The 25,491-nt window shown below is 44.4% G+C and overlaps 1 protein-coding gene across 2 annotated transcripts in view; it reads left to right on the top strand.

The window, feature by feature from the left end:
- The window catches only part of Drd3 (dopamine receptor D3), a 50,254-nt gene that overhangs the window by 22,118 nt on the left and 2,645 nt on the right, over window positions 1-25,491 (top strand). For both annotated transcript variants that reach the window (XM_055625092.1, XM_055625093.1), the window contains exons 3-4: window positions 14,989-15,131; window positions 22,949-23,145. In XM_055625092.1, coding sequence (XP_055481067.1) covers window positions 14,989-15,131; window positions 22,949-23,145 — 340 coding nt within the window. The remainder of the gene's footprint in view (window positions 1-14,988; window positions 15,132-22,948; window positions 23,146-25,491) is intronic.

Here is a 25,491-nt window from a genome sequence, read left to right on the forward strand (position 1 = left end):
TCACAACTCTCTACCTGGCCTTTCAGATCCTCTGAAAAACTGACCCCAGAAGTATAGCCCAACTCAAAACACCTCCTTGTCCCCCCGGGCTGTGCGAGGATTCAACATGGCCACACTCACTCTCAAGATCTGCATCCACTTTTTTTCTTTCCTTGTTTTTATTTTTTGAATCTAATTTTATATGAATGTGGCTTTGTCTGTGTACCATATGCATGTGGTGCCCCGGGAGGCCAGAAGAGGACATTAAATCCCCCTGACACTGGGATTACAGATGGCTGTGAGCTACCATGTGGGTGCTGGGAATTAAACCCTGGTTCTCTGGAAGAACATCCAGCATTCTTAACCACTAAGTCTGCAGTCCCTGATTTCTTTTTTCTTAACTATTTTTTGTTTATTCTCAGAAATTCTCACACATGTCTACAACATATCTTGGTCTTATCTACCTCTCATTCCGCACCTCCAGTTTCACGCAGGACATGCCTATCACATTTCTCTCCCAATTTTATGACATCCCTTTTATAATTATTTTAACCCACTGAGTCCAGTCAACACCAGCCATATGCTCTCGGGCATGAAGTCATCCACGGTGGCACAGATGACTTCCTGTTCCTAAAGAAAAATTACTTTCCCTTCTTCAACTGCCAATAAGAATGGAGCCTCAGAAGGCCCTTCTCCCTGCATGCCGAAGTGTGGACTAATACCGAGGTGAATTCCCATGCACAACAGCCATGTCAGGTCCAGAGAAAAGCATGTCCCAGCACTCCTCCAGTCCTCCAGCTCTTACATTCATTCTTCCTTCTCTCCTCCCATGTTCTCTGAGCCTTGGGGTAGGGAAGGGGGCGGGATATAGATGCCCCACCTGCAGCTGGGCACTCACAGCCCTTCCTCAGCCCTTTACACAGTAATGTGTCTCTGCATTAGTCACCACCCACTTCGGCAAAAGCTTCTCTGACCAGCGTTAGAAGCAGCAGCATGAATCTACGGACATAAGCGTACATCCCTAGAAGGTAGTTTGACAGCACTATCACTTAGAAAAGCAGCATTAAGCACACGTCTTTAATCCCAGCAGTCTGGAGGCAGCCAGATCTCTGGGAGTTTGAGGCCAGCCTGGCTAACAGTGAATTCTAGGACGGCCAGAGCTAAGAGAGAGAGAGAGAGAAACAACATTAACAAGTCCTCCCCTGGGGCCTATGACTACAGTCTTGAGTTCTGACCATGTTTCTAGTACCAGGCATCAATGTCCTCCTGTGAACGAGGAGTGGGTTTCCCCATAAGCACCATTGCACCAGTGGGCACATCTTGCTGGCGTGTCATTGTTGTAGTACTCAAGGTTTGTCACTGGATAAGGCCATTGATGTCGCTTTTTCTCCAGCAGCCTACACAGCACCTTCCAGCACTGTGAAAGCTAGCCAGCAGGGAGGGTTCCCTGATCAGTTCAAAATTTATTTCTCTGTATTCTGCAACCAAAGTATGTGGTATCTTAGCAATAGGGTCTTACTATGTAGCTATGGCAGGCAACTAAGCAATGACAAAAGTCAGTGTTGTTTGGGCGGTGGGGGATCCGCTAGGGCCTTTCTCACCTAATTTATAAGGAGGTAGCCTAGTAATGAGTTCTTCTCATGTCTTCTGGGAGGATTATTCATTAATGTGAGTTACTTCTGTTCGAGCCCCTTTAAAATTTTTGGTTACTCTGCCCTCTACCTCTCTTTTCTCAACCCCCCCACTTCTCACCCCATCCCTGCTTAAACCCCTAATTCCCAGTATTCTCCCACTCCTGTTCTTTCATATCATTTTTATTATTCTATCATCTATTAAGTTTTTTGGGTTGTTTGTTTTTTGCTTTGATTACAAGATCAGAGGTTCCCAAGCATGTGCTTCTTCATGTGCACTTTGTTTTGTTTCTGCCTTCACACAGCATGGTCATCTTTTTTATTATGCATACAGTGTTCTGCCTGCATGTATGCCTGCAGGCCAGAAGAGGGCACCAGATTTCATTATAGTTGGTTATGAGCCACCATGTGGTTGCTGGGAATTGAACTCAAGACATTACTCTCAACCTGAGCCATCTCTCCAGCACCCAATATGGACATCTTTTTAATCTCTTCTTTTTATGTGTTTGCTTACTGTTATGCCCAGTTTATGAGACCTCCCAAAGTCAACCAGGAATTGACTCTACTGCAAATACATGAGGGTTTATTGATACGTGCTCAAGCCCAGGTTGTAAACTTCCTGTGGAAGCAGGAGAGGAATGTGCCCTGTGGTCTAGGGGAACAAGGTTTGTAAAGGAGAAAAAAATGCAAACAGGGAGTTACATGCCTTGACGATACATGATTGGGTAAAGGGAAATTGACTTTTGAAATGATGGGTTTACTTTAGGTGCCAAGACCACAAACAGTTCTGGCCTGGACATCTGGGCTGGTTTCCTAGCAACTGTATCTCTAGTGGGCAGGGAAAGAATGCGTAAGGCTGGTTCTTCATCCGCAGGTGGCTAGACATGTCTCCACCTGGTCGTTCAGGCTTGTGCTTTAAACTTTAAACCAATACCCAAAATTCTTTGGTCTCTCACTTACATCCTTCTTATGCTCCAATGTCCTTTGCAGCTGCCTCAATTCCCATAAGGCTATTCTAGATCCCTACCATTTACTTCAGATACTCATGCTGCCTTCTTGTCACTATGTGAGGTCCAGCCTGCCTTTATCACATGGCCCAGTTCAGTGGGCCAAAGTTCCTTCCATATGCTGAAATAAGAACCTAGAACAATATCCAAAGAGTTAAAATGACCCTTTCCTATGGTAACACTGAAACCAAACCACCACACCAGATGTTTTCTTACTTACTTCCCTTGGTAAGGCATTTAACTGGGAATGAAAAGTAAAGGATGTGTCCACAAGCACTGGAAATAATACTATTAAAACTGTGTTAAAATACAGAATATGCATATTGATATGTATATCTGTAAACATACCAAAAATATTAAGTTGTATATTTTGACTGGATTAATTATGTAAAATGTGAATTCTTTTTCCATTAGTCTGGTAAAAAATAAAGTGACAGAAGTTTTATAGTATGGTTAGCTATTTATACAAATAGCGGGTATGCTTTACTATTGCCTTTTTTTAAAGCAGATTTTGGTGTTTTTTGTTTATTTTTAATGTATGGGTGTTTTGCCAGCATGTTTGTATGTATGCCATGTATGTGCTATGCCCTTGAAAGCCAGGAAAGGGAATTCAGATCTTTCAGAACTGGAGTTATAGACAGTTGTGAAATGCTATGTTGGTGCTAGGAATCAAGCCCAAGTTCTCTAGAAAAGCAGTCTACGTTCTTAACCACTAAACCACCTCACCAGCCTTCCCAACCTGCTTTCTTCCAGCACCCAGGATCACCAGCCCAATGTGGCACCACCCACAATGAGCTGGATCCTCTCACATTAATCACTGTGCAAGACAGTAACCCCACAGATTTCCCTACAGGCCAATCTCATGGAAGTATTTTTCAAATTAAGATCCCCTCTTCTCAGATTTGTCTAAGTTTGTGTCAAGTTGACAAAAACTAACCAGTATACCTACATAGAGATTATAGGTCTTTTCGTTGTTTGTTTGTTTGTTTGTTTGTTTGTTTTGGTTTTTTGAGTCAGGATTTCTCTGGATAGCCTCTGATGTCCTGGACTGGCTTTGTAGACCAGGCTGGCCTCAAATTCACAAAGTTCCACCTACCTCTGCCTCCCAGAGTGCTGGGATTACAGGCATGCACCACTGCACCCGGCTACTATTTCTTTTTTATAGTGTTATTTCAAATAATGCTAAAGTAATAATAGACTATGCTTAAAACCAAAGTATATAAGACTTTTGAAATTAACCTTATTCCCTCCCAGATGTAAATTTGTAAATTACTGAGAATCTATAAACAAGATCATAAGTCTGTTTGCAGTCAAGGTGGATTTCCTAACTCCCTTGTAGCTTATAATTATAAGAACCCCTTCGACCCTTCTAACCTGTTGTATTAGTTACTTCTCTTGCTGCTATGGCAAAGTATTCAACAAGAACAACTTAAGGAAGGGTTTGTTTGGTTCACAATCTGAGGGTACAGTCTATCGCATCAGAGAAGGGCCATGAGATAGCTAGTCACAATGCTCAGACAATTGGGAAGTAAAAAGAGATAAATGCTGCTCCTCAGCTGATTTCTTCTTGTTACCCCTTTTCACTCAGTCCAGTAGCCCAGCTCATGGGGATAGTACAGCCCACATTCAAGATAAGTCTTCCCTCTTAGTTAAACCTCTCTGGAAACACCTGCACAGACATGCCCAAGGGTGTGTCTCCTAAATGATCCTTAAACCATTGGAGTTGAACAATGAATATTTTAACATAATATTTTTATTAATTCTTTCAGAATTCCTTGCAATATATTTTGATCATACTCATTCCTATTCTTCCACCTACCTCCTCCCAGATCCATTCCCTAATCTCTCACCCCTTTCCAACTTCATGTCCTTCTTTTTGCTTTTCTTTTCTTTTCTTTGAATGAACCCATGAATCCAGTTTGTGCCTCACATATACTAATTGGTGTAGGGCCATCCAATGGAATGTGGTCAACCTACCAAAGGCTACATCCTTTAAGCAAACTAACTCGGGGGCTGGAGAGGTGGCTCAGCGGTTAAGAGCACTGGCTGTTCTTCCAAAGGTCCTGAGTTCAATTCCCAGCAACCACATGGTGGCTCATAGCCATCTATAATGTGATCTGGTGCCCTCTTCTGGCCTTCAGGCACATATGCAGACAGAATACTGTATGTATGCATGCACGCATGTATATGTACGTGTAAATAAATAAAAATTAAAAAAAAAAAAAAGAAAACTAACTCTCCCTCCCCAAAAGCCATCAAGTCAATAGCTCTTCAGTTAGGGATGGGGGCTCATCAGCTCCTCCCTTCCATGGTAGAATGTGACTGGGCTTGATCCTGTGCAGGTCTTGTGCTAATAGCACAATTGCTGTGAGTTCATGAGTGTAATAGTCTTCATGTCCAGAAGACACTGTTTCATTCCAGTCCTCTCTGACCTCAGGATCTTATCATCTTTCTGCTGTAATGGTTACTCCCATAACATATATACCACTATTGCATCCATAAACATATCTTGCCATATCAGTCATTATTGTACTTCACAAGGTTCACAGCTAGGTAAGAATGTTGACAACTCCCCACCTCTACCCCCAGCAGCCAACATAGTATCTTTCTGTATTCTGAAATATTCCTGTAGCCAGTAGAAAGAAAGTTTCCTGGTCAGTACCAACAGTATAGCGTCTTCAGCAGTAGGGTCTTACCATCAAGTTTTGGTGGCCAACCAAGAGAAAGGGCAATAGCCTATATTTTTGGGGAGTCCCTAGGATACTCTCAACCAGCAACTCAAAGAAGAAATACCACACCTACCTACAGCTTCTAAAATAAAAATTATCCTTTATGTAGGGTAACTTCAATTAAACCTTTATATATAGATATACATATATAGATATATATATAGTGAGATATATGTAAATATACATATATGCAGATACATACATGTCTATGTATATGAAGCTTAGAAAATTGTAGGTTTCCATATGGCTTTTTTTATTAGTCAGCGTTCTTTAGAGTATCTTCAATAGATACTGGAATTCCAAAGAAGCAGGCTCTAATTCCAGAAAATGGACTTGACAGCAAGATGAGAGCTAGCAGGCAAAGAACAAAAGCTTCCTTCTTCCATACATAAGATTCTAGCAGAAAGTGTAGCCGATTAAAGGTGTATCTTCTTGATTCAAGATACAGATTAGAAGTTGATCTTCCTACTTCAAATTAAGCAAAAATCCTTCACAGGTGTGTCCTCCATTTTTCAATTTTAGTTCATTCCAGACATAGCCAAGCTGACAAGCAAGAATAGCCATCGTACTTTTCAAACATTCTTAGTGTTGGTAATCCCTCTTCACACACCTCCTCAGCCCCACCTTCTCTTCCTCCCTCCCTATTGAAACCTCCCTTCCCCATTATTCCATGTCTCACCTATGTTGCTGAAGAGGCAGAGGCAGAAGGATCATAAGTTTGAGGTTAGCCTGAATGATGAATGTTACCCACATCTACAGCTTTATCTTATCAGCCTGTACACCTTGCTAGTGTAACCCAGATTCCATTCTATTACCTCATTTATCAAAAAAAGGGGGGGGGTGCTTTTAAAACCTTTAAACAATGTAACTTCAGAAGCCACCAAAATAATATAAAGACATTTAAGTGTGAAGTCCATATTCTTGAGAAGTCCACTCCCATGTCTTAGGTATACATTGCTCTCTTTTCCTCAATCTCTTTTTCTCCTATGTCTGGACTTAAATCTGTCACTACTTTTATTTATTTATTTTTTTCCTGATAAACCCCTACTGTGCTTCAGACTGACTCAGCCTGAAATTCTTTTCTGCAGCAAAGTCCAGTGCCTGGGCTGCTCCTTGAGGAGGTCTCTGAGAGAACTTCTCAGGTTGCAACAGGCTGCAGCACAGAACTGAATCATCTACTACTACTGACAAATGAAGAAGAGCAGACAGTTCTCTCCTCCCTCCTTTCCCAGTTCCTGATCTTCCCCTCTACCCTTGTTAGGCCCAATTCGAGAGACTCCAAAAGACCACTAGGAGTCAAGTCCGTTGCAAATCACACTAGGATCTTTATTCAAACTTAAGCTTGGGCCGCCAATCTTCCCTGTCATAGCAGGTTAGAGAGTGAGGCCCTGAGTCTCGAGGAGGCAGTTTTTAAAGGAAAAAAACAGCAAGCAGGGAATTCCAAGCCTTGGAGTTACAGGAAAGGGTAAGTATTGGCTGAAGGGTTCAGCAATCAAGATGACCTTTAGGCTAATTGTTCCAAGTCACCTGGCCAAACCAAAAGATATCTAAGATATCTGTACGATGACCTGCTGGGTGGAGTGGAGGACCCACTAACACATTCTGTGGCATTTATGACAACCTGTGGGGTGAAGGCCTGATTATATTTATCTATTTAAACATTCTGTGATATCCACGACAACCTGCAGGGTGGAGGGCCATGTCAAAGGTTAAGTCACTCCAAGCTCAGTCAACTTAAGATAGAGTCTGAGAAACAAAATGGAGCCACCCCTGCCATCCTCAGTTCCTTCACCCTCACCTGAGGACACCTATATGTTCAATACACACAATCACAACACACACATACACAGAGAGGAATGAGGCCAAGAAGCATAAACCTTTAAGAAGAAGAGTGGGAATAGAAAGCACCTGATGCTTCATTTGACTGAGCTGGTCATAAGAGGCTGTCTTTTTGCAATTTGCCTGCTGGGCAGACCCACCATTCTCTGGCTTGCAGAAGGCATCATTTTGCTGGCTACAGCCATGTTAACACACACTTCACCTTTCAACACTTAAAAACCCAGTGAGAAAAAAAAAACAGTAAGAATAAACGTCAGACTGTCTTCTGTTTTATACAGGAAGGCCCCCAGAATGCTCAGCTCACCTAAAAGCTGAAGGAAGAGCTGAGCCTCCAATCTCAACGGGGCAGGGGCTTACATTTTCTAATGGACTGTCCTCAGCCAACCTCAAAACAGAGCTCCCCACCCCCACTCTAGGGATGAAAACAGGCCTCAGAAAAGCTGTCTCCATTCTCTTTCCCTGCAGTGTGCAATACAGAGCATTAAAATCTGTTCATGTGATGCCAGATAGCTGGTCAACTCATTAGAAATACAGTCATTCACACGGACCTTTGGTCTTGACACAATGCCAGTCATCAGCCTGACAAAGTTGACCAAATGGATTCAGTACTTTTTTGGTCATGAAGCCCTGGTCCATAATAGCAGGGTGGTAAGAGATAGGAAAAAAAAAAAAAAAAAAAGAAAGAAAGGAAATGATAAAAGGGATTTTGAAAGCAAGTAATAAATACTATTGTCATTAGATTCTCAGGCTTGGCTCTGGATGCTTGGATTAAAGCCGCCTTTTTCCTTTTTTAAAAATCAGAGTGGGAAGTCCTCTGATCACAGGCCCCCATCCCACGGCTCCTGCGTCTTCCCAGCAGTCAGTCCCCTCCCATTGCATCCTGGGTCAGTACTAACTCAAGGAGGCCGCCGAGAACGTGTCAGAAAAGGAGGACATGACCAAAGCGGTGAAAATTAGAGTCCTCAGAGAGGAGCCCGGGAATAATGCAACCAAATTCATTCACCAGAGAGTTCTTTAAGTGGCTCTCAAATGGCACCCATCACACAAGCAAGCCTCCGCGCCTTTGCTGAGAGCACAATAGGTACCAGATGAGTCACAGGCACCTTGGATTTTTAGTTTGCATCTAAATAAGCACTTTATATTTGCAAAGGGCTTTCCAGTCATTTGCAAAAAGCTTTCTCCTTCAACAACTCCACCAGGGGAGCCCACGGAACTAAAGATTTATTGAGCCCCCTGTCTGACCAAATAAAAGGTGCTGAAAAGCAGCCCTCTGGGCTCTGGGCTCATTAATCCCAGGCAGGGAGTTAGAGTCAGACCCTCCCACCCAGGCCGGGTGCTTCTTTCTTTCTGCAGTCACCGCGAGGCACCCCGGCTTGAGGACAGCAAGAGTTGGACGGCCACGATATTAAGACCTTAATGAACAGCCAGCCACATAGACCAAGAATCAGGAGATGCCCCGTGTGTGCCAAGGTCCTGCTGCCCCTCATCACAGGTCCTAAACCAGACCCCATGAGTGCTCTCCAAACCGCAAAATAGGCCCCGTTGTTGACCAAAGTTAGGGAAGGGCAGCTCAGTTCGGGCCAGCAGCCCACTTCTAGAAGTATAATTTCCTGTGTCCTCCATTCCCTGGTTATCTGAATTTGCATGGGTCTAGGGACAACAACAACAAAATTAACTACCATTTATAACAAAACAGTCCAGCAAAGAAGGTACATTGTCCCATTACATAGACACACACACACACACACACACACACACACACACACAGCGAGACAGACAGACAAACAGTGAGACAGAGAAACAGAGAGACAGAGACAAGGTAGAATCACAAAGCTGTTAGGTAATAGATGAATGAAAGCAAAAATTCTTGTACTTTGAACATTCTGGGCTAGCACTCTACCACACATAGGGACATACCCAGGATTATGTCACCTAGCTCAGGCTACCCATCAAGTCTGGGATTTTCCTACCTCCACCTTCATCCCCTAAATGCTGACATTACAGGCTTGTGCCGCCAGGCCAGCCTGTCCAGTCAATTTCTCCTCCAGCAAACTACCGTGGAGCCTCACTCTGGGCCTCTAGCTGCGAAGTCACACTTCCAAGTTCCATATCTAAGCCTTACAGCAGAGACTTTAGGCCAAGCAGTCACCCTTTGCAAGCTGTTTGGTTCCCGTGTCTGTTTTAACAGAGACATCAGCAGCTACCTCAGCCCTTGAGACATGCTCAACCCTTGTCTAATAGATAATTTTAATGTGCCCTACCTGACGATCATAAGGAAGAGAATGACAATCAGGAAACCTAAAACCGCACAGACACAAACCATCATGGATCTCTTAGGCTAGCACAGTAATGATGGCGATGACAATAAGAACCGCCTTTCAAATTTTAAATTGTACAAAAAAAAGAAAAGAAAAAAAAAAAAAGGTTCACAAATGTGATCTCGTTCCATAGCTGTGAACAGTCTTGTTGGGCAGGGAATTTGAGTCAGAAAACCCAAGCCCACTGTCCAGCTGCAGACCTGGACTTCTGACCCCAGCCAGTCCTAAGCCCCAGGGCTGCACCGCAGTGCCCGCTGCCTGCATTCGGGTCAGCTGAGTACTGCACCGGAGAAAGGGCCCAGCCAGGCTTCCTTCCCCACGCAAGCCAGGCCGAGCCCTTCCGGCTGCTTTTGGCCACTGCCTGCCTGCGGTTGGCCTTCAGCCATCGCTCGGGGAGGAAACCAGAGGCTGAAGGGTCTCCCTTGGGTGGGAATGCGGGGTCCTCACGGAGCTCCAGGAACTGAAGGGGGGCGGTTTCTCCTCCCTGCCTCCCCACAGAGCCTGAGAGCCCCCAGGTGAGTGGTGAACTTCTCACCCCGGCAGATCTGGCGAAGTTCTTGCTGCGTTTTGGTGCCCTCCAATGGCGGATTCTGGAACAGCCTCGAGGTCTTAGCCACATGCTGGGGGTTGAGGGGGGGAACCTCATTTATTCTAAAGGCTTAATCGTTTAAAAAGAAGAAAAAGGGGGGGTTTACTGTGACAGTGGAAGACTGTAGTCTCGTCCCTCATTTCTTACCCAAGTGAGCAAGAAGCTCTGACAGAAGTTCTCCCTTAATGCAGACTTTCTAAGACTTGTCTAATAAGATACATTAGATGTTAAAAATACACATTTCTGGGTTGTAACTTTAGAAGTACCTCAGCGAAACCAATACGGGCATAGCCTGGGGATGCGCATTTTAACAGCACACCCCTCACATTCCCTAACATCCACATCCCCCTTCCACATTCCCAGAACCCAACACACTGGCAATTAGCAGAATCCAACTACTTGGAGAAACTCAGTTTTGGTCTCCCAAGTATGAACCGCTGGGCCACTCTGCCTTTCCTATCCCCTAACCCTTGCTTCCATGCAGGGGTATGATGGCTACATGTGCACTTGAGAGGGGATTGGAGCCCTTGTCAGACACACCGGCTGAGCAAGGACCACTCCCCTGTGAAACTTTGGGTCCACCCTGACTTCCCTGAAGCTCTGATTCCTCTGTTAACTGAGCCATGCTCCGTACACTCTCTCGTTCTTTGAAATAACGGAGCCTCCAAACAGCTGATGAGCATTAAAGCATGTTCAAGGCAGCTCGCAGCCGCTCCCGCTGCTATGCTGGAACTGCGCTGGTGAGAGCTGATCCGCGGCATCCTAAACATTTTTCGAGTTGGTTATCGAACCTTTGTTGGTGGCTTGAGGTGAGCAATGGCGGGGGTATTTACACCACAGAAATTGGTGAGTGTTACAAATTAGGGGTGTGTGTGTGTGTGTGTGTGTGTGTGTGTGTGTGTGTGTGTGTGTGTGCAGAGAGAGAGAAAGCGAGAGTTGGTTGTTAGCTGTTTTTTATCCCATCACTGAATATATAGCATGACTAGGTTCTTTCATTCTAAGGATTTGTGCCCATTCATTTTTGGTGCGTGGTGGTGTTTTTGTTTATTTTCAGTTTTTATAACAAAGTTTAGATAATGAAAAGTAAGTATGAAAAAACAGGAAGACTCTGTCTACTGCAAGTCTGAGGCAGAGACAGTGGTCACATCTGTCCCCAGCCTTCAGCTAGCTGCAGCTGGTTGTCCATGACAGCAGTGGGATTTAAGCCCCTCCCCAAAGGCTTCCGGAGTCCCCATGAAGTGATGCCCTCGTGACCACACTTGACTTGGACCCCAGCAGGAAAGTCCTCAGAGTGATAGGCCTGAAGGTTCACCAGGTGAAAACGTGCTGTGTATTGTGTGCTCCAGGAGAAAAGAACGGGACTGCCATGGCCTCTCTCGGAGTTCCTAGGAACTCTTAACAGGGCTTTACTAAACCAAGAACCCTGTTTCTCCTTCTTCAGAAGAAAGCCGCTAGCTTTCATCTCCAAACTCCCAGCAGTCTTTAAGCTGTTCCGTCAGGAACACAGATGCTAACTCTAGCTACATACGGGCCAGAGGGGGAGCACAGGCAATGGACACACCCGGAAGGAACGGGGAACTTTGCTCAGCCCCTTCTCACCTGGCATACATTTTGTTCTCCCTCAGCTTTGGGGTGCACAAGACAGAGTAAGGAGGCTCCTGCACTAGCATCTGTCATGCTAGTCCCCTTGAAACTGAAAAGACAAAAATTGTTGATTACATTTAGACCCATATCTAAAATCCCTTGAGCCTAGCTAGGATTAGATCATTCCCTCATGGCCACTGAGACAGACAAGAGCTTTTTACTTGCTTTGTACATAAACCTTTGGGGAATACCGAGCCATAAGATGCTTTGAGCCATCTGGTAATGTAACAAGTGGCTATCTCTCTCCATCGGTGAGGCAAGCTCAATGATGACTCAAGACACCCACGCTTGGGGTGTCAGTGCTGCTGGTTGGCATTGGTTCACTTTAAGTTCAAAGTTAGAGCCCTCTAACTGAAGAGGCCCAGAGAGGTGACTCAAGAGCTCAGCTTGGGTGATAGGAAGGCAAGATTGAACTCCCAGGGAGGAAGATGGATAACGGACTGGACAAAGACTGTGGGAAAGTATCCACCACCAGGCCAGTTTGCCCAAAGCCACAAGTACCAATGCCAGGAATTAGTGGCAGATCGTGTTCACAAAGGAAGTTGAGCTCATGCTGAAAGAAATCAGTGTTGGCCTATGTGTAAAAAGAGGAGCCAATGACAGAGTATTTATTTTCTGCTGTGGTGGAACAAATTATCACAGGCTTAGAAATATAAACAGCAACCATTTTAACCTCACAATCCTTGTAAACTGAAACACTGCACAGGGTAGTCAAGGTCTTGGTTTACAAGACAGAGCTCAAAGTGGGAGCCGGACTGTGTTCTTCTCTGGACCTTAGATTAGCTACTCACACACTCAGGTTGATGGTGGGATTCAGTTTCTTACAACTGTAGCAAGGTGGCCCTGACTATCTCCCATGATGTCAGCCAGGTTTCTTCTATAGGCCTTTTGGTATTCTGATCAAACGAGGGCAGTTTGATCTTCCAGGCAGGATAATTCTCATACTTTGAAGCTCTTTGACTTTGGGACAACCCCGTCTCTTTGAAGGCTCACCTGCTAAGGTCAGGCTTGCCCCAAACAATTTCCCTTTTGATTAACCCAGACTCTGCAAATTAGTCATCTAATCACAGAAGGATGTTACAGGTTTCACAGGTCTATCCCACGTGCAATGGGAAGGGATTAAACGCTGCAGAAATCCTAGAGTTCTGTCTTGGAGTTAGGAGGCAGGGAGAGCATCATGAAATTGGTAAACAAGCTGGTGTCAAAAGGACACCTAGATAACAGATCTTAGGTGGACTTAGGCTAAGTGGAGGAAAGATCATAAGATTTTAAAGCACCTGTTGCTTTTCTGCCTAGAACAGCTGAGTCCTTCTGATATCACACACTTGTATGGGTTTCCCCTAATCTGCCTCTTCAGCTATTCTCCATCATATCACCCAAAGGATTTCTTTCATGATGTTTCTCGTACTATGTTAACATGTCTGCTTGCATTTTTATTGTTCACCTCCTTCTCTGAACTCTAAAGTCAGTGAGGATAGGGTCAGTGTCACTTTCAGGGGTCTCTCTCCATCCAGAATGAGGCAGCAGGCTATACACTATACATAGCATACAGTAGGGGCTGGATAAACACCGAATGAAAAGTAGACAGAGTAAGTAAGCAAGTGATACAGAAAATCCAAAGGCCAGCTGAAAGGTCTCAGTATTGTGTCTAGACTTCTTGAAGAGGGCAAAGAGTAGAACTGGATGAAAAGACGTGGGGTGCTAGGGTCTGCTTCAAACATCTTGAGTTTGTCTATGGAAGTCCAACAAGCAGTGGAAATGTGTGTGGGTGACCAAAGAAAATACACTAGCCAATGAAAAAGAGGAATAGGCTTAGGCTGTGTGCAATGCTCAGGCTTGACTATCAGTCTGGTTGGATTGGGAGATTAGTCATCACTTCCCTAGGTGGTGTGTGTGTGTTGGGGGGGTGTTCTGAGATGATTAGGTCTCAAAGGATCTGGCATGGTCACTGGTGCAGCCCACTGATGGTCTAAGAATATGAACTGACTACTGAAAGGTGATGGAACTGTGGAAGGCCGTGCCTACTTCGAGGAAGTCGGTCATTAGAAAAATGCCTTTGAAGGGTATTTGCTGGTCCTGGCTCCTGCCTGGTTCTCCTCTCTTCTTGCTGGATGCTTGAGATAAACAGCCTCCTCTTCCACACACTCTTACCACCACAGCGTTCGGCCTCACTGAACTGCTGAAGGAATGGAGCCACCCAACCTCTAAATTTGTGAGCCAAAAGAATCCTTTCTCCTTTTAAGTTGTTTCTCTCAGACGTTTGTCACAGCCATGGAAAAGACTAACGTACCATGTGCATAAAAACTGGATTCCAAAATTAGATTCCATTGGATGCTCGTTCTGTTTTCCAAACCCCTTAGTTGGCATGCTTATCGCTCTGTGAGTAGAATGCATATTCACATACAAGCAGGGAGTAAGCATCTCACTTGGACATAGTACTACTGCTGTCCGGAAAACTGTGGAAGAATGGGAAGGTACACACCAAAGCCTTCAGAGTGTGAGGCCTGTGAGTAGGGGGACTGTGGGTTGTGCTGGGGATACAGAATCCCACTCACAACTCGATGCTGCTCTGCTACCTCTTTATTCTTTCTCCCTTTCTTCATGGCTCCTCAAATGAGTTCTTCTTCTCTCTTAACCTTTCTGCTACTTTCACTCAAACATTTTTTCTTTTTTAAAATATTTTTTACTTATTTTTTTTGCCAATTTCATCACTGTATCTTGATCATAAGCACCCTCAGCTCATGCCTCCCATCACACCCCCAACACATCCTTCCCCTACCTTCATGACCTTGCTCTCCCTTTCCTCTCTCCTATCTTTAATTCACTGAGATCTATCTATCTATCTATCTATCTATCTATCTATCTATCTATCTATCTACCTATCTTTTTCTCTCTCTTCTTCCCTTTTTCCCCCCTCCCCTCTCTGTAACCCCCAGAACTTAGTGCTTGCTACTGGAATGTTGACGGATTATATCGGCTTGGTCTTAGGCAGGTCCTGCGCATGTAACCATAACTGCGGTGACTTAACGAATTCCATGGCCATATCGTGTCCGTATGACAGCCTTCCATAGCATGCCCCACCCCCCATCACCCAGCCCTTACATTCTTTTTGCTCCTGCTTTTGTGCTCAAGCACTTTTCTTAACTCTTTTCAAGTAAGTAACTTTTCTCTTGTCATATGTCTCCATGTGAGCCACCCTCTAGTCAACTGGTGTTCCTATCCTGCCTCACACCTGTCCTTACTCTTTTATAGGTACACAGCAGTGGTCATGCCAGTTCACTATCAGCATGGCACTGGGCAGAGCTCCTGTCGGCGTGTGGCACTCATGATTACAGCTGTGTGGGTGCTGGCCTTTGCTGTGTCCTGCCCTCTCCTCTTTGGTTTCAACACAACAGGTAAAACTATTGGTTTCACTTCCTAAACTCATAAGGTTCGCATCATATCTGAGTGTCTGTGAGTGGTACCCATTCCAATATTTCCATGCCTATTAAGTATAATCAAGTAGGAATGCTGTTGACTGCAAAGCTTTGGCCTTTGTTGGGTATAAATTAAATAGAGAGCAAAACTTCATTAATTATTGTCATAAAAATATAGTTTTGGCCCAGCTCATGAAAAGTCTGTCTTATCCATGTTTAGAAAGAAATGTCATTGTATTTATTGGAAGAAATGTAACAGTTAAAATACAAAACTATGTTAATAAGTCAAGCAGGATTTCTAATGAAAAGTTAACTATTCAGAACCAACCTACAATGCAAAATAGCATATCCTAAATACTGAAATAAGTTATTCTCCAATAAGAATAATTTCTGACATTTGAGAACTAGTTCTGAAATACATATTTTTATTATGCAAAATTGTGCAGAGGATAGATGACACATGGTATATCTCCTAGATGGATGGATGGATGGATGGATGGATGGATGGATGGATAGATGGATGGACAATGTCTGTATCTGAGATGGTTTGGATTTTAACCCATGTGTCAGCAATCCAATCCACATTTACCTATCACATGAGCCATCTTTTAGCCTCAGGAAATCTGTATGTTGAATGAAAGCTATTAAAAATGTATAATAAGAGGAAAGAGAAGGACATTTTTCTGTAATTATAATCTCAAAATTATATATATATATATATATATATATATATATATATATATATATATAAAGAAATGCATTATGACAGAAAAGGGAAGGGGGAAATATTATAATTACAACATCAACATTTTAAAAATATTTTTTAAAGTTAAGAGAGTGTATAATGGGAGCGTTTGCTAAGGAAAAAAACCTAGATGAGTAGTGTTCCAATGTCATGTAGAATTTTTATTTTGTCCATCTAGACTGTCTCATTCAATTCTTACCAGGTTCTAGATTTTTGAATTCCTGATCTATATGTACTTAGTAGTCACATAAAAATAGTATGCTATGTAAAAATTCAGTCAAATTCCAAATTATAAACAATCTTCCAGGCATTGTGTCTGGGACAATGATATTAAAAGTCACAGCACCCTGAGGAGACTTCAGAATCAGAAAGCTCTAGATTCGAACCAGCTCATCCTAGTTACCCGTTGTGTCTCCTTGAACAAGCTACTGGCCTCTCCTAAGCTCGGCTTCCTCACTGATGAGCTTAAGGCAGCAATACCGTGGTCGTGGTGCATAAAGGAACAGCTTCAAATGTATATTCAATCAGCATATTTTGTTCCAAAGTTTTCAATATTTATGTTTACAAATGGCTTCCTACAGACAAAAAGAAAAGCCCAAAAAGTTCATCTCTTAAGTGACACGGTCTATGTGAACTTTATAATGTCTGACATATCAGCTCAGAGCTATAACAAAACTGCATATGTCTTTATAAGTAATGTAGGGGATTTTTCAGAGCAAAGTTTTAGACTGGAACATAGTAGAAATTGAATGAACCAATCCAACTGGACAAAATAAGAAATCTAGCCGGTTTTCTTTTAGTAAATAATTTTCAAATTTTATGTACGTGAGCATTTTGCCTGCATGTATGTACGGTCTTTGAACGTACATGCCTGGTGCCTACAAAGGTTAGAAGAGGGCACAGGATGCCCTGGAACTAGAGTTAAAGACAGCTGTGAGCCACCATGTGGGTGGTGGGAAAGGAATCAGTGCCCTCTGGAAGAGCTAAGTCATCTCTCCAGTCCGCAAAGACGTCCATCTTATTCGCTAACGTTAGGCTACATATTATGTAACCCTGCTCTGCATCCTTTGCAGAGGCTTCTGCTCTTTAACAGGGTTTACATGGAGACAATGTGCGAGTGCGTCAGGCACATACTGCCTTCTCAGGGTCAGTCTAGTTTGTCATGTACACTAAAGGTTAAGAAACCATGTCATCAACAAACGTCTTCCTGGTTCACACAGAATGTTCATAAAATTTTGTCTGTTTTCATTTTGTTCTTCACTGCTTGTTACTTTAGAGTTTTGGGTTTGTTTTTGTTTTGTTTTGTTTAACTGAATGACACTTTATACACAGGAGAGTATGTACACGTCAGAAAGCATTTTTCATTGAAACGGCTAGAGGAACTTCAGAAAACTAAAATACCTTTGGTGCTCGGTGTTAAACGGGCCCAGTGGGTTAGTCAGAGAGCCTGCACATTACCTCGTTTCCCTGTGCAAATGCCCTGTTAGGTGGATCTCTTACTTAGGAACTGAGTACCGCTGCTTGCCCAAGGCACTGCTTATTTGCTGGGCCCCAACACATGTCACCTGTGGGATGAGCACAGTTCCCCAGGCTGAGCCTGGTTCCCTTACACTATCTGGGATGCTGGCAGAGGTGGTCCTCCACACAGGCACACACACACACCCACACACACATACACACACCCTAAGAAAAGCTGATGCCATCTCCAGATCTGACAGTAGACAAGAGTTCCCAGCTAATGTCAACATCGCAAGCTAAGAATGACGAGCTAATTGCGGCACGTTGACACCAGTGACATCATTATTGTTCTAGAAACAAAATGCAGAAAAATCATCCCAGGATCTTCAAATTGAGGAAAAAAAAAAAAAAAACAGAAAGAAAGACTTGTAACCTAGCACGCGAATGGTAGAAAACCCCTGCTTCTCTCAGGGTCTTTCTCTTACTTTGTACTTTATGCTTTTTTTTTTTTTTAATGTGTTCACTTTATGTTTGAAGGTCATTTTGCTTATCTTTGTTTTTGAGACGGCATCTCACTAAGTTGCCCAGGCAGACCTTGAATTTATAATCCGCCTGCCTTAGCCTCGCGTGTAGCTGAGATTATATGCTTCTGCCACGAAGCCAGGCTTTCTCTTTAAGTTTCTTAGCGACACCGTACCAACACCTCCAATTATTCTCATATTGTGTCAAATGCAAGGTCTATTATAAGGGCCCAGTAGGTATTAGCTGGAGTCATTGTTGTGATTATGTAATGGAAAGTTTTCTGAGCCTTAAATTGCAAGTAAACAGCGGCTCCAAGGAAGATGCAAACAGTGGCGGTTCTCTGGGAGGTCACAGGGAAGATCAGCTATCCCTTTCCAGAGCACAGTTCAGGGAATTCTCCCAAGCGGAGCTCAGGCATAAAGAACCCAGCGTTGGTCTCTGACACAACCTGACCCTCATGATGCACTTTCTTTATCCTGATAGATAGCCAGTGTTCTATTGCTGTGAAGAGACACCATGACCACAGCAACTCTTATAAAGGAAAGCATTTGATTGGAGCTGGCTTACTGTAGCAGAGATTTAGTCCATTATCATCATGGCAGGTAGCATGGCTTTGGTGTGGCGCTGGAAAAGTAGCTGAGGGCTAATCCCAATCCATAGGCAGAGAGCAAGACACTGGGCCTATCATGGGCATTTAAAACCTCAAAGCCCACCCCTAGTGGCCACACTTCCTGGTGACCAAGCATTCACAGATGAGCCCATGATGGCCATTCTCATTCAGACCACCTCATGGTCCCTCCAGCCACTTCATTAAAGCACTCTTCCCTGCTAGCTTGTTGACACTCCTTCTCTGGCAAGTAGAGATGAAAAGGGCCTCAGGGGTTGTCGGTTCCACCTGATTTGGAGCATAGCTGGACTTCGAGAAATGTTACAAGAGCTTTTCACTTAAGTTCATGGCCTGCCACATGTGTTGCTGAACCATTAGAGGCCAAAGAAGCAAGCCAACCGTCAGCCACTTTGAAGTTGCTGTTGCTCCTGTTCTTTGAAAAGGGGTAACAGGAGGTAGGATCTTGGGTGGGAGAAGTTCCAGGGCCGTAGCTCCTGACCAGCCAGCATTGCTCCAGCTCTACCAGAGCCCCAGCAGTCTAGTCATCAAGTCAACAGCCCCTAACGATGCAGGAAAAGGTGTGTGTGCTGGAGCAAGAGGCCAGTGGCAAAGATTTCCAAATGAGCTCATTTCCTTCCATTTCACAGATAAGAAAAATAGTATTCGAATTTCTGTTAAATCAGATACCCATTGTGCGACTTTTAAAAGAGAGTTATAGAATGAATAAGCAATAGATAGTGATAGGATTTGAGAATCCTTCTGGGAAGGAGACTTAAAGTTAAAATCTTATCCTCTCCTTTAGGGGGGGAAAAGAGTGCTATTTATTTGATTTTAGCAATAGAAATGTCACCTGGATTTCAGAATTCCGGAGTTGGGGGAAAGGGCTTGGTTGCTCAGAAAGTTAAAAAGAAGAATAAAAAGCACACTGTTTGAAGGAGAGTGACTCATCCTGAAATCAGACTCATCAGCATATCCGTCTTTGGAATCGGCGACGTTAGGTCAAATTCTTCCACAAGTCTAAAGTTCATCAGTCTTTCAAGTCAACCTTCTCTCGACCTTGTTGTTCACATCACTGTGAGCTCAGGTTCTCAGCCTAGCTCACAGAAACCTCCAAGACCCTCCTTGTTGCAGCGATCTGGTGCCTCCTCCTTTTTCTTTGCATGCATACGTGTGTGTATGCTGCAAAAAGGGCAGAAGTTTAAGTCAGGGTCTTCCGGTGTTGCTTTCCACCTTATTTTTTAGGACAGGATCTCTCAGCAAATTTGGAGTTCACTGATTTAGCTAGACAAGCTGGACAGTAAGTTCTAGGGGTTCTCCTGTCTCCACCCACTCCTACCCCAAAAGCTACCCCCACTCCCACTCCCATCCCAAGTACCGGGGTTGCAGACACACCTGTCTTTGTGCACGCATGCTGGAGATCCAAGTTCAGTACAGCAAGAGCTTAAGACACTGAGCTGTCTTCCCAGTTCCCTCCTTAGTGTCTTACTGCTCAGCACAGGAGCTTTGAGCACAGCATATGTTCCATTAAGCTGAGTGAGTAGATGTGTCTTCACCCCCAACCCCTGATCCCCACCCCACTTTTTTTTCTGATTTTTAGAAAGTGATACTAGAAATTTACCTGTCTGGCCTCCCTCCCCACCCCCAGTATCCTATAGCCAGTAAGTTCTTAGGTGCCTAGATAAAATGCTCATTTGTACATTTTCATTTTTATTTTCTTCATCCCACACATCCTTTCAGTAAATCCCATGCTTCCATACAGTTCAGATCACTCATCAGACAAAGGCACCATGTCTCCCGAGGGACTGGATGTCCTCCCACAGGACTCATCAGTCCCTGACTCCAGGGTCTCCACCCTGCTGTGCAGACATGAGACTGTAGCCCGGTGGAGAGAATTCCGGAAGAGGCTGCAAAGCTTGATCAGAGCGCTGACAGCAGCTGACTTCAGTAGGGGAAGCAAGGAAGGGATGACAGAGCAAGTTCGGCGATTGTAAATGAGACCCATCATGGTCAATGACCCTGAAATAGCTACCGGCTCCATCTTCATTTTCTTCTTCTTTCATACCAACAGTCACAATGTTTTTAATGGAAAAATAAATGCTCGCACATGATAAAACATTCATAAGGTGTAATGAGATACACACAGACCTCTCTCTATGTCAGTCTGCCTCCTGCCCAAGATTGCCAGGGCCCCCATCCCCTCCCCTGAAGCAAACACTAATACTCCTGTAAGATGTTGCTTATAACAAGTAGGAGTGTGTGTGTGTGTGTGTGTGTGTGTGTGTGTGTGTGTGTGTGTGTGTATGTACAGAAAAGCATATTATACCTACTTCTGACTTTGGGACAAATGAGGAACACTCAACTCACTAAAGCTGCCAGCAAGATAAATCTTGGGAAAGTAAAGTCCCCTGGCCCCTTCTTACCAACACATGCTGAGACTCCTCCTCACCACAGGTGGCACTGAGATCTGGGCCAGCCAGTGACAGCCGGCAAGCTGCCTCCCAATGGCTTCAGTGCTCATGACGACATGGCTCCCTAGGGACTGAGAAGGCCCACCAGCTGCCACCACATTCCTGCCCTCAACCTCATTGTCCCCAGAACAGCAGATGTCAGTTTGGTGATCACTCCTCAGGGCCGTATGTGCTGTTTGCTAAGGGATGCTGATGCTAGGTCTGGTGAAATAGCATCAATCTCATGCCATCTCCAACAGCATGAGAGGATCTGGGAGCAGGCTGGGAGGGTTCTGGGCCATGCTGTCGCTGAATCGCCTCCCTGGGTGCTGGCCACGGCTCTCTTGTTTCACTTTATTCTTCACTGTTTCTCCCTTCCCTTCCCCAATATTTGTTCCCTGTGAGTCCTTCTGCAAACTTCTATTTCAATCCCCCAAAACTCAGAAGGGGTGAACAACAATGATACAACAAATAAAAACCGATAACAATCATAGCAAACACTTACCTTCATTATTTCTCATAGCTATTACGCCAGAAATATTTTTATCCTGTTGTGGATAATGAAACTAAAGCTGAGTACCTCAGATGGTGATGCCAAAGCCACTCAGGTAATAAGCAGCAGGTCCTTGTCTCACACCTGGGGCTGTCTGTCCTCAACCCATTTCAGAAGACCAAGAACCAGAACTAGAGCCCCAAGTGGCCACTGCCCTTTCTGCCATCTGCTATCTCAGGCCACATCACCCACAGCCAGATCTGGGCCTGAGCTTCCACTCTTCTATGAAGTGTGGACCAGGTGTGCCAACAGCTATTGTTGGAAGTGTGGGATGAGGCCCATGAGTGCCCTTTCCTGGAGTAGAAGGAGTAGAAAGTCAAAATTACGGAAGGCGGGTTGATTCGGTATTAGACTGGCTAGAGAAAAGTGTCTTTCATGCTGTATTGCCTTAGGCCACTTAATGAACCTTTCTGAACTCCAGCCTGTGTATGTAAGAATGGAAGAGTAATGTCCCATTCCATTATGATTGGGTAAGATCATGTCCATAAAGTCCTTGGCCTGTTGTCTAGCAGATATTAGCTTGTTTCCTTTTTTCTGTTTCAAGATGAAACAAGTCTCTGGCCTTGTCCTGGGTACTGGATGAATTTCAACATCTAGTGAAGAAAGTAAAACCACTGGGCTTCCCAAAGAGAAGGTGAAGGAACACTCGGGCCATAAGGACAAGAACTCTTTACGTTTTAGACATTTATTTATTTTTATTTTATGTGTGTGTGTAAGTACTGGCATGTATATATGCATATATTGGGTGTCTGGTACCCACAGAGGTCAGAAGAAAAGTGTAGGACTCCCTGGAACTGGAGTTACAGGTGGTTGTGAGCTTCCACGTGAGTGTTTGGAAATAAACCTTTGCAAGAGCAGCAAATGCATGTAACCATTGAGCCATCTCTACAGCCCACTCCTAGAAGCTCATTCTCTTTCCCATCTCTCTTCCCATCCTACCCAGTGCTGGGAGTCCTTGGAAAACCAAACACCTGTCCTAGTCCTCCACCACCTGCCCCACACCCTGGATTCAAAAGAAGCCCTTTTCTTTTCATGGCATTCAGCCATCTGTTTATGCCTCAACCAGCAGACTCTTTCCTGGGAGTGGCATTCTCCCAGAAGCCTCTGCTCTCCTGTTCTGTGCTCCTCCTTAGCTTCCCAGGCTACATTCCTCCAAGTTACAACTGACCATTTGCATGGAAGAGATCACCTGTCTAGCCAGACTGTTTGCTCCTTCAAGGGCAGACAGTGCGTCTTATTCATCTTCACAGCCTCTGTTCAGATCGGTGTCTGGAATATAATCAGTGGTAAATTCTTTTGAAGTCAACTTCGAGAAGTACAAAGATGAATTAGCTCTCTTCCTTCAGGGCACTGACAACACTGGTTCCCATCGACCACCCACACACACACACATCATCTCACATCATGCTCAGTGCTCCACACTGAGGACAATTGTCTTCTCTTCTCCCCTTTTCCTACCCACAGGGGACCCCAGCATTTGCTCCATCTCCAACCCTGATTTTGTCATCTACTCTTCAGTGGTATCCTTCTATGTTCCCTTTGGGGTGACTGTCCTGGTCTATGCCAGGATCTACATGGTGCTGAGGCAGAGGAGGAGGAGACGGATCCTCACTCGACAGAACAGCCAGTGCATCAGCATCAGACCTGGCTTCTCTCAGCAGGTGAGCACCTGGCAGGAACTAGGGGAAGACACACCAGCCCCCAGCCCCCAGCCTCCAGCCATGGGTCCATCTGTGCGGATGCTGCCGGCGTCCGCACTAAAGGAGACAGAGTTCATCCCACCACTCCTACTCAGCTGCCATTGTGCTTTAAGGGTGGGAAACACAATACTGAGAGTGTACTGGGTCTCTCAAGATCTCACCTTACTTGGTAAGCCGATAGCACACTTTGGACTTCTCTTCAGAGCCTTCCAACTGCAGCAGTTCAGATGTCCCACAAGGTCTGATTTGATTGAACTGGGATGGGGGCAGGATAGCATTTCCCTGTGACTGTTGTATCATGCACTGCTTTCTCTCCTCAAACCACCCATTCCAGGAGTCATCCATTGACACCTGTCTTCCTGATCTGCCCCTGTGTCAAGATACTGACCAGCCGGGGAGGAGTCTTTCTAGGTTCTACAAAGAAAGTTTGGAACCTCAGGACTGCTCTTCCAGTTCCTTAAGCTTTAGATTTTGCCCACATTGCTGCCTGGAACATGGTGGTTTTCCTCCATGAATACCAATCACTTCCAACCAATTAATAAAAGGATCCTCCTAATGTACAGCTACTGTCTTCATGGAGCTTGGAATCTGGACGTGAAAATCAACCTCACCTCCACGCAAACTTCAGTGAAAAAGGCTAAACTAATTAGGATGTTTTCCAACTGTGAAGTGAAAGCAACAAAGTACCCAAATATTAAGTGCAACAGAGGTTAAGAAAATGACTGCCGCACTCAGAAAAGGGCGTCCTTGGGAGTGAAAGAACTGAGTTTAGTCTTAAAGACAGAACCAGTTCGGGTGTCTAGCTCAATCTCTGATGACTTGTGTAGAGATCAGACTCTCAAGGTCGAAGTCCTAGGACTAGCATAGAAAAAGACAACCATTCTCATGAAGTAAAAGACCATGACCCTGAGGCTTAGGAAACAGATATTGTGCGTTGAAAGTACTGTCGTGCTACATACGACATGGTTCATTTTTGTAGAGATTATCCACAACTGATTGTTTCTCCTTCAACCTACCCCAGTCTTCCTGTCTTCGGCTGCATCCCATTCGGCAGTTTTCAATAAGGGCCAGGTTTCTGTCCGATGCCACAGGACAAATGGTAAGTAGGCATGTCTTGGATCATGGAGAAAGAGTGAGACATCTTTCACTAAGATGCTGATTTGTCTTGATTTCACTCCTACCACAAAGTGAAATTCCTCACTGATCCCACACATGGTTTTGTAATATATGCCAAGATCCCGGAGACTGTATGATTGAAGTCTCAGAATGGGTTTCAAACAATGACATTCAGAAATCACTAGACTAGCAGAGTAGACCTCAGTGACTGGAGGTGATGATTTTTGGTTGTGGTGAAAGGATGCCATCTACCAGAAGGAATAGAATGTCAATGAAATGGACGCATGGGACAGAGAAATAAAACTTTCAAGTATCCTGAAGGTTACTGGCTGTGTACAAAACCATGACAATCTCACAGTCACACTAAGCCTCCCTCGCCTTTCAAATTCAAGTCAAGCCCTTGGCCTGCATGAATAGCAGAAGGCAGAAAAGAGCCTAGAGATGTCAAGACAAGGGTTCCTCTTCCAGACCTCACATTAGTAATTAAACTTCAAAAACTGATAATGATGAAGAGTTGAGTCTTGTCCAGTCTCTCTGTAATTAATTAACAACTCCGTACACGGGCCTGATGTAGCAATTAGAGACTCTTGATGTAAATGAGAACAGATAGATAAACCGTTTAAAATCAACACTGCAGATCCATGGTCTGAGGAGATGCCAAGGCTGAAAGAGAAGCGCTGACTTCCCAGGAGGGATTGGAAAGCCACGAGGCTGCAATGCCAGGAGTATGGAGAAATCGGTTCTGTCCTGCCATCTGGGAGTTGAAATGTCTCTGCCAGCCAGCCAGCCATAGAGGAATCAGTGTTTCACACATCAGCTATGGAGGGAGGGCTAAGGACTTACAGTGCAAACAGAAAAACACCAGCATGGAATCTTGGAAGAATGAGTTGATTCCTGTAGGACAGATAGTCACATTACTGTCATGGAGGCAGGGTGTTTTCCAGTTGCATAGGCACTCCAAGAACTAACCCCCAACCCCAACTAAAACCCCAACAATTTACTTTCAGAAGTAACACACTGGAAGTTAAATATTGTGATTTTTAGGTAATAGGTGCCAGCCTAATCATAAATATTGTCTTGACTGTGGATTGAAATAACATAATATATTTATATTAATTATTAGGAAACCACATCAAAACAAAAGCCAAAAGTTCTGAAGTCTCCCGCCAAAAGGCTCATAGTGTGAATGTC

Source organism: Psammomys obesus, unplaced genomic scaffold (assembly GCF_907164565.1).
Source record: "Psammomys obesus unplaced genomic scaffold, mPsaObe1.curated_primary_1811, whole genome shotgun sequence".
In the NCBI taxonomy this organism is placed as follows: domain Eukaryota; kingdom Metazoa; phylum Chordata; class Mammalia; order Rodentia; family Muridae; genus Psammomys; species Psammomys obesus.